Source organism: Panicum virgatum, chromosome 7N (genome assembly GCF_016808335.1).
Source record: "Panicum virgatum strain AP13 chromosome 7N, P.virgatum_v5, whole genome shotgun sequence".
Classification (NCBI taxonomy): Eukaryota; Viridiplantae; Streptophyta; class Magnoliopsida; order Poales; family Poaceae; genus Panicum; species Panicum virgatum.
The window spans coordinates 27,817,990-27,827,900 of record NC_053151.1 but is presented as its reverse complement, the minus strand read 5'-3'; the positions used below and the strand labels follow the sequence as shown (position 1 = coordinate 27,827,900).

The window sequence follows — 9,911 nt, the reverse complement described above, 5'->3', positions numbered from 1 at the left end:
GAGTCGCGTCCGGGATCATGTCCGGCCAAGGCTGGGGCGCGCTGGGCGGGCGTTGCCACTTCACATCGGCAGGTTGCCTGGTTGGTCGATGCGCCACCCTGGATCACGCTACCAGCTACAGATTCGCTTTGTGTTCCTAGCTGTTGCATGTTTGACCATGCAAGGGGCCGGGGTTTGCAGATAGATTAGGACATGCAGGGTCGCGTCCCCCTGGCCCGGCGCAGACAGGCCTGCGCCGCTCGCCGCTGTCACGACGCGGGTTTGTGAGATCAACCACTGTTTTTATTTTACTTGCGCAATGCACATCGGCAACTTGGCGAGGCCAGTGAAAACTGCCGCGCGCGCTAGCAGGCTCGTGGCGGCACATGCGGCAGGAGGGGGGGAGGAGCGGAGGAGGAGGAGGCCGGCCGCAGACCGGCGTCGGCTCCGACCGCCACGCATGTGGCCGCTGGTGTCGCACCAGTACCCGACTGTGGAGTCCATCAGAGGACGCAGAGTCCATGACATGTCCGGCCGCGCCTGTCGCGGTTCGCGAACGGTGATGGAACACAACAGCCGCCGTTTTGGATCATCCGCTCCTCCATGCCCCCCCCCCCCCCCCCCCCCCCCCCCCGCGCGTCACCGGACACCGGAGGAGACCAGTTTTGACTGGTGCACATTTGGTGCCGCAGTGTGCACGTATGGTAAGTGCTACACTTCCACTCCTTTATCTAAATAGGAGCGTAACACAGCTAGTAAGGAGTAAATTACCAACCTAATAACTTGATAAAAAATAAAAGTATTCTAATTTTAATTATTGGATCTGTCTCCTTATCAGGTGCTTAGATATCGCATTCTAACTAAACTTTAGCTGAATTAAAATTTAAACAATTCTAAATGATCCAAACAGTACATAGACCCAGAATCCACATTCACGAGCCCTAAACCTACACCACACGTGATGGTAGGGTGCTCATTGGTGACCCGAATCACCCGAGATTTACACCCCCCCCCCCCCCCCCCCCTCCTACGTGACATGCTAGTGACACGGCGGCATGTGCGTACGAGCGCATCCTACAAGAAGCTCCTATAGAAGTCCTTCTCAGAAAAAAAAAAGAAGCTCCTATAGAAGTCTTATCACGTCGCGTCCAGATATTGTTGTAACCCCGAACGGAATTTTTATTCCAGCTAAACTTAAAAGATTTCAGCGATTTTGTTACGCTCTCTCTCAAGACAAGGCATGAACGAAAGCATCCATTTGACCATCATCCAACCCAAACACCAGTGGTTACGGCCCAAGCGTGCGATCGGCAACGGTAATTATCTCCGGTGTCGGAACGTGGTTGTGCAGGGGATCCGTTGCCATCAACGCCTGCCTGCTGCCGGGGGCAGGGCAGGGAGATGCGCCCCCACCCCCACGTGCCCCCGCCCGGTGGCACGGCCCCCCAGACTGTCCGCCACGAGCCGGGACAAAAAGAAACAGGCGGAAGTGGCGCCTAAAATAAGGCGCGCTCGCGCGCGGAGCACAAGACCGCACCACCACGCCTAAGGATGGAATCGGAATACATGAAATCGAGTTCGGATAATGATTTTTACCACATTTTAATTCAAATATGGATATAGATTCGGATGTTATCGGATACGATGCAAAACGGAGGTCTCGAATTCAAATTCGGATATTTACTTGATTTGGAATATAGTTATATTTATTTGTTTTATTCATTACAAATATATTTTGAAGGTATTGCTAAGTCATTATACAATAAGAATTAAAGTATGTAACTGTTGTAGTTAAGAAAAAGACATCTCATCAAAACATATTTATCCATAAATATTGAAATATTAAATGAATAAATATTTATTGGAAATATCAATAGTGATAAAGAATAAATGGAATAAAGTATATTTATAATTTTATCAATAAGTGGATAAACCAAAGTAAATTAAAATCAATATGATTATCCATATCAAAATATAGTGAATTAAATTGAAATTAATTAAACTTAATCTTTATATATCATTGGTAATATTAAACCTAGTAGCACATGTCATTTATTCATGATCACTCTTAAATAGTTCCACTAAATACATTATTACTAATATTAAAATTAATATACCACTAATCAGTAGTTGTATATATAATTTTTTAATAGCTTCCTATGTGCTCATTTTTATTCGAATACGGATGTTGCAGATATTGTCGAATACGAATGTGGAATCGGATAGAGAAAAATGAGGCAAAATAAATTCGAATATATCCACTTTAGTACCACATTACAATCGAATACGGATACGGATATCCATATTAGATACAGATGCGAAAGGCCGGGCGGTTGAGTTGGCTAGCCTGGCCCGGTAGTGTCGCGCTCTCAGCAGGTCCTGAGTTCAATTCTTATCAGAAGCGAATTTCAGGCCGCTGAGGGAAAAAAAACCCCTCGCTGTGCTCGCCGTAAGGCTTGGCCCTCATGGGCATGGGCCAGGGTTCGGGGGTTTCTCTACCCGGGTAAGCCGGTGTGGCTTCCTCTTAATGAAAAAACGGTGGGGTCGTTTCTTCCCCGGGTAGAATTTTTTTTCATATTAGATACAGATACAGATACGGATAAAAAAAATTGGATAACCATTTACACGTTCCCACCCTTAAACCACGCCTGCCTGCCGCTGCCCTCCGCATCCGCTTGTGCGCCCGTGCCGCTGCCGCGGACCGGCTCCATTCCCGATCTCCCTGCCTGCTCCCCCTCCGTCCTCCTGCTCGTCGTCTCCACGCTCGCGGAAGCAGATCGGGGTGAGGAGGAGGAGCTGAGCGCCTGAGCTCCGGCGAAGGATCGTTCCGCCTGCTGCTCAGGAAGAGCTAGCTAGCTAGCGCGGCGGTGATGTGGAGTGTCCTCGCCGCGTAGCCAAGATCCGTCGTCCCAGCAGCGCGGACCTTGGCGGGGACTCGAGGACGGCTGGGGAGGGCGAGCGGGTTCGAGAATGGAGGAGAAAGCGGCTGACGCGACGGCGGCGGCGGTAGTGGCGGCTGCTGCGGCGGCGGACCAGGACGCCGCGGTGCACTGCAGCGAGCACCCCTACCCTCCCGGCGCGACGGCGGCCGCCGGGGCGGGCGCCGGCGGCATCTGCGCCTTCTGCCTGCAGGAGAAGCTCGGCATGCTGGTGTCCTCGTCCAAGTCCAGCCCCTTCCACCCGCCGCCGGCCTCCGCGTCGGCGTCCTCCACGCCGCCGCCGTCCAACCGCGCCTCCTCGGAGGCGCCGCTGCCGCTCTACCCTCCGGCGGCGGCCTCGCGCAAGGTGATGCCCGCGCAGGGCGCGGGCGCCGGGCTCAAGCGGAGCAAGTCCGTCGCGCCGCGCCCGGAGGAGCCGCTGCCGCCCCCCGCCCCGTCCGTGATCACCGCGGACAGCCCGCGCAAGAAGAGCTTCTGGTCCTTCCTCCACCTGTCCTCGTCGTCCGGGAGCCACAGGAGCGCGTCCTCGGCCGCGGCCCCCGGCAACAGCGGCGCGGTGGCGAGGAGGAACTCCGTGTCCGTGGCGTCGGCGTCGGCGGCGGCGCTCGGGGGCCGGCTGGAGGCGATCGCGGAGCCCGAGAGCCCGGGCCGCCGGAGCGAGGGGTCCTCGTCGTCGTCGTTCGGGCGGAAGGTGGCGCGGTCGCGCTCCGTGGGGTGCGGCAGCCGCAGCTTCTCGGGGGACTTCCTGGAGCGCCTCTCCACCGGCTTCGGCGACTGCGCGCTCCGGCGCGTGGAGTCCCACCGCGAGCCCAAGCCCAAGGGCGCCGGCGCGCTGGGCCACCTGGGCGGTGCGCACGGCGACGACGAGCGAGACCAGCACCACCGCATCAAGTGCGCGGGCTTCTTCGGCGGCGGCCTGGGCGCCGCGCCCCCTCCTTCGTCCTCCTACTGGCTCTCCGCGCCCGACGGCGGGACCGGCGGCACCGGCAGCGGCGGCGGGAGCTCGAGGGGCAACGGAAATCGGAGCCATCGGAGCTGGGCGTGGGCGCTGGCGAGCCCCATGAGAGCGCTGAGGCCGACCAGCTCCTCGTCCAGCAAGAGCATCATGGCCGCCCCGACAGCCGCGTAGGCGACGACGCACACCGAGCCGGAGCTTCATCGACCGGTCGACGGCCGGTGAACCATACTACTACTACTACTACTACATAAGTTTCTCCATCTTTCTCGGTGTTCTTGTGTCCATGTCTTAAGATTTTAAGAAGAACCTGGTCCTAGGTCGAGATGTTACTGTGGATCTAGCTGCCTTTACATTTGGGACCGCCGCGTCAGTCGGCCAAGAAAACTGTGGAATTTGTCATCTGTTTTAATCCCTATTCGTGTTGGCAATTCATCATCTGTTCTATACTTCTATACGGTTGATCTGATCTGAATCCTCTCTGAAAACTCATCGTTCTTAGGGTGTGTTTTGTTAGAAATCTAGGCAATTTTCGGTATATTTTAATTCCAAAATTAGATGTATAAACTAGCAATATTTCTATGACTTTAAGGAGTAAAATAAAACATGTGTACATGTTTATACTTATCACACATATAAGCATAAACAATATAAATAACCAAAGTTTCAGGGAGTACCCTAAAGCGGGGCCGTTGCCGGAGGCATTGGCTGCGCTGTTACCAACTGGAGTAGACATCTACTCGGTTGGCCTCAGTCGAAGTAGTCGAACTAAATCGGTGCAGGAAGAAGTTCGCAGTGCAGTCCCACGAACGGTCACCAAGATGTAGTCGACGTAGTCGTTCGGCCACCAGAATGTAGTCGACGTAGTCGTTTGTCTCGTCCACCAGGAAGTAGTCGTACAATCGGGCAAAGCCTTAGTATTTTTGAGCAGTCACGCTAAAGCGTTACCCAAAAACCTGATTGCCCGCCTATCCCGTGCAGGATCTCAAGGCGAGCAAGGTTTCGGAGGCCTGCTCACGCTAATTCTGTGCGCGCAGAGATTAGCGTTGGGGAACTCAGTTGTTGCAACTGGAGAGGGAGAAGAGAGGAGCCGAGTTGCCTCAGTGCTCTGGTGCAGGATGGATGAGGGGCATGGCACTCCTTATATAGTGACTCAGGTGCTCAGGTTCGTTGAACCTGGACATCATCAGAGTCATTTAGGTGATGCGGTTATGGCCATTAATTACAGATTTAATTGCACGTTTAATCGCACGATTAATTGCTGTCAACGGCAAAATAGCCATCACATCACGCCGCACCGCACCGCAGCGCCGCGCCGCACCGCACCGCAGCGCCGCACCGCACCGCACCGCCCGGCCGGCCGGCCGCGCCGCGCCGCGCCTCGGCCTCGGCCTCGGCCTCGGCCTCGGCCACGGCCACGGCCCGGCCCGGCCCGGCCCGGCCCGGCCCGGCTCGGCGAGGCGAGCGAGCGCGCGCGCGCGTGTGGTTCACCGTCCTCCTCTTACCGGCTTCACAAGTGGTGTACAAGAAGTCCACCTTTTAAGTCGGTTGAGATCCTCCTCAATTCTCGGTACGGAATTAAACATTGATTCCCTAGCATTAATAGTGGGCTTTAAATTCTTTTAATGCTTTAGAATAAATGGGCCAAGCCCATTACTCCAACAATCCCCACCAAGAAATTCAAGCCACACTAGAAATACCCTCATTCTCTCATTGATATACCAGTATTCGATAGAGACTGTTAAGTTGAACTTCCATCTAGGACAAAGGCTACACTTATTCACAACTGTGCAATGGACTATGCCTTGAATTGCCAGTTTTGTGCAAACAAGTTTGACCAGAGCCCTACACTGGTACTAGGCTGCAAAAGCATCCCCGCGGTTTGGAGCTTATAAGTCATACTCCATGCCCTTCATGAGTTTCTAGAGAATACCCAATTCTCATAGACCATGACCAGTGGTCAAACTCATATAGGTGTGTTCCTTTCAGATGTTCTGTAGGACAACATCTTTGTTTCAAGAAAACAACTCATTTGTTTAAAAGAAACCACCTGGCACACATTAAGGTATAGACCAACCTGCCATACAGATTAGAAGAGAAATGCACCTTATACACGGAATGAGCCTTTTTCACAAAGGTTCTCTTCTCACAGTCAGACTTTAGTTTGTTTCACCATCCTAATTCACGGGATCTCCGATCACATAGGACAGGTTTCCACTATAGAATGACTCACGTGGGTCTCAAGCCCAATTCCATAGATGCATTGTCTATCACATTTCGTGAAAGACCCTTTGTAAACTGATCTGCCAGATTTTTAGCCGTCTGAACATAGTCCAGGGCTATAACTCCGGAGTTTCTCAATTTTCTGACAGATTTCAACCGCCTTTTCACATGTCTAGATGACTTCATGTTATCCTTTGAACTATTCACCTTGACAATTACCGTTTGATTGTCACAGTTCATTAGGATTGCCGGTAACGGTTTTTCAACTATCGGCAAGTCCATAAGGAGCTCACGAAGCCACTCAGCCTCAACAGTGGCGGTATCTAATGCTGTGAGTTCTGCTTCCATAGTTGACCTCGTTAAGATGGTCTGCTTGCAAGACTTCCAGGAAACAGCTCCACCACCAAGTGTAAACACATATCCACTTGTGGCCTTTATCTCATCAGCATCAGAAATCCAATTTGAATCACTATACCCTTCTAGTACCCTTGGGTACCCGGTGTAGTGAATTCCATAGTTCATTGTCCCCTTCAGATAGCGCATTACTCTTTCAAGACCCTTCCAATGATCATCTCCCGGGTTTGAAACAAACCGGCTCAGTTTGCTTACAGCAAACGAGATGTCAGGTCTTGTAGCGCTCGCTAAATACATTAATGAACCAATGATCTGAGAATATCTCAGCTGATCTTGCATTATCCTTTTGTTCTTTCTAAGAATTAAACTGGCATCATATGGTGTTGAGACAGGTTTATAGTCGCTATAACCAAAGCGACTTAACACCTTCTCCACATAGTGAGACTGTGTAAGAATCACCCCACCATTGATCTCTTTTACCAGCTTTATATTAAGGATAACATCAGCTTCTCCCAGATCCTTCATCTCAAAATTTTGAGATAAAAACTCTTTGACTTCCTTAATCACATTAAGGCTAGTGCCAAAGATCAGTATGTCATCCACATACAAGCACAAAATCACTCCTTCAGCCCCACCATAGCGATAGTACACACATCTGTCAGCTTCGTTCACAACAAAGCCGGCAGAGGTCAAAGTTCTATCAAACTTTTCATGCCACTGCTTAGGCGCTTGCTTGAGACCATATAAAGATTTTAACAACTTACAAACCATTCCTTCTTGACCCTTTGATACAAACCCATCCGGCTGATCCATATAGATCTCCTCTTCTAACTCTCCATTAAGGAAAGCCGTCTTAACGTCCATCTGATGAACGAGAAGACCATAAGAGGCTGCCAAGAAAAGTAACACTCGAATTGTGGTCAATCGGGCAACTGGTGAATAAGTGTCAAAGAAATCTTCTCCTTCTTTTTGTGTATAACCCTTGGCCACAAGCCTAGCCTTGTACTTTTCAATAGTACCATCTGGCCTAAGCTTTTTCTTGAACACCCACTTGCATCCAACCGGTTTACATCCATAAGGACGTTCAACGACCTCTCAGGTTCCATTAGACATAATAGAATCCATCTCACTCCTTACTGCTTCCTTCCAATAGTCAGCATCAGGAGATGAATATGCCTCTTCAATGGTTCTGGGTGTATCATCTATGAGGTATACAATGAAATCATCACCAAAAGACTTTACAGTCCTTTGTCTCTTGCTCTTTCTCGGAGCATCATTGTTATCCTCCTCAGGATTTTCTACAAGTGTATGTTCATTGTGTTCTATCGGCTCAGCAGAGCCATCATCCTTGATGAACTCTTGCCTAGATGAACTTGTTTCATCTCTCATGGGAAAAATGTTTTCAAAAAATGTAGCATCTCTGGACTCCATTATAGTACCAACATGCATGTCAGGTACTCCAGATTTCACTATTAAAAATCTATATCCAACGCTGTGAATAGCATAACCTAGAAAGATACAATCCACAGTTTTAGGTCCAAGCTTACGTTTCTTGGTTATTGGCACACTCACTTTTGCCAAACAACCCCATGTACGTAAGTATGACAGTGTTGGCCTTTTCTTCTTCCATTCCTCGAAATGAGTTATCTCTTTATTCTTTGTAGGAACACGGTTTAGGACATGACATGCAGTCAATATAGCCTCACCCCACCATTCCTTGGAAAGTCCCGCTGTATCTAACATGGCGTTAACCAAATCCGTTATAGTGCGGTTCTTTCTTTCGGCAACCCCATTTGACTGAGGTGAATAGGGAGGCGTCCTCTCATGAATAATACCATGTTCCTCGCAGAATAAAGTGAATAAATTTGAGAAATACTCGCCACCACGATCTGACCTAACTCTTTTGATCTTTCTCTCAAGTTGGTTTTCTACTTCAGCTTTATAGATTTTAAAGTAGTGTAAAGCTTCATCTTTTGACTTCAACAAATAGATGTAACAAAATCTAGTACTATCATCAATCAAAGTCATGAAATATTTTTTACCACCTTTTGTCAACACTCCATTCATTTCGCACAAATCGGAATGAATTAATTCTAAGGGTGCCAAGCTCCTTGCCTCCGCGGTCTTATGAGGCTTACGAGTTTGTTTTGATTCAACACATACATGACACTTAGAATTTTTGACAAAAGTGAACTTTGGAATTAAGCTCAAATTAGCTAAGCGCATCATACAACCAAAATTAACGTGACAAAGCCTCGAATGCCAAACATTTGTTTCATCAACGTTAATAACATTGTATGCAATTTTATTACAAACATCTGACAAAGAAAGACGGAACAAACCTCCGCTTTCATAACCTTTTCCAACAAAAGTACCAAACTTAGACAAGATACATTTATTGGACTCAAAGACTAATTTGAAACCATCTCTACACAGTAGAGAGCCGCTGACTAAATTCTTCTTGATGGTGGGGACATGCTGCACGTTCTTCAGCTGCACGGTCTTCCCCGAAGTAAACTTCAGATTTACCGTACCAACACCAAGAACACGCGCATGTGATCCGTTCCCCATCAGCAAGGAGGAAGTCCCGCCGGTCTGGTAAGAAGAGAACAAAGAAGCATCAGCACAAACATGAATATTAGCACCAGTGTCAACCCACCACTCGGGTGAACCAAAGACTGAAAGAACAGTAGGTAATAAATTACCGTACCCCGAAGTTCCTCCAGGCTCGCTAATAACCATGTTGGCGGAGTCGTTGCCTTTGCGGTTCGGACACTTTGCAGCAAAGTGATCCGTACTAGCACACACATAGCAGGCTCCCGTCTTCTTCTTCTTCTTAAAAGTGGTTGTCTTCTTAGTCTTTGGTTGGTTCTGCGGTGGCTTTTTCTTGTTCTTATGGGAGTTGTTCTTCTGAACAAGATTGGCACTTGAAGCACCAACAACTCCTTTCCCACGTATGTCCTTTGCTCTCGCCTTCTCCTCAACATCAAGAGTCCCTATGAGTCCATCTATTGTGAACTCCTGTCTCTTATGTTTTAGAGAAGTAGCAAAGTCCCTCCAAGAAGGTGGCAGCTTAGAGATTATACCTCCAGCCACAAACTTATTGGGTAACACACATGGGGACTCTTTGCTGCAATTTTTGAGATCTTTTGCCAGAGTATGTATTTCATGAGCCTGTTCCACTACAGAACGGTCTTCGACCATCCTGTACTCAAGGAACTGCTCCATGATATACAACTCACTCCCGGCGTCAGATACTCCATATTGAGCCTCAAGAGCATCCCACAAAGCTTTGCCAGTTGGCAGCCGGATATAAGAATCCTACCAGGTTATCACCGAGAACACTAATGATCAAGCCTCGAAAGAGGATATCAGCCTCATCGAACGCACTCCCTTCCTCTGGAGAGAATTGTTCAGGCTTATCCTCTTTCACATGGATCACTCTCGATAGTGTTAACCAC

The 9,911-nt window shown here is 49.2% G+C and overlaps 1 protein-coding gene across 1 annotated transcript; it reads left to right on the top strand.

The window, feature by feature from the left end:
• The first annotated feature begins 2,596 nt into the window (after positions 1–2,596).
• On the top strand, positions 2,597–4,330 carry LOC120683029 (translation initiation factor IF-2-like). Its single transcript, XM_039965042.1, has one exon. The coding sequence runs from the start codon at positions 2,950–2,952 to the stop codon at positions 4,045–4,047; it is 1,098 nt and encodes a 365-aa protein (XP_039820976.1). The 5' UTR covers positions 2,597–2,949; the 3' UTR covers positions 4,048–4,330.
• Positions 4,331–9,911: the final 5,581 nt, after the last annotated feature.

What these genes read in the sequence shown, in the direction of transcription:
- LOC120683029 (XM_039965042.1), top strand. Translation starts at nt 2,950, where the DNA reads ATGGAGGAGAAAGCGGCTGACGCGACGGCGGCGGCGGTAGTGGCGGCT.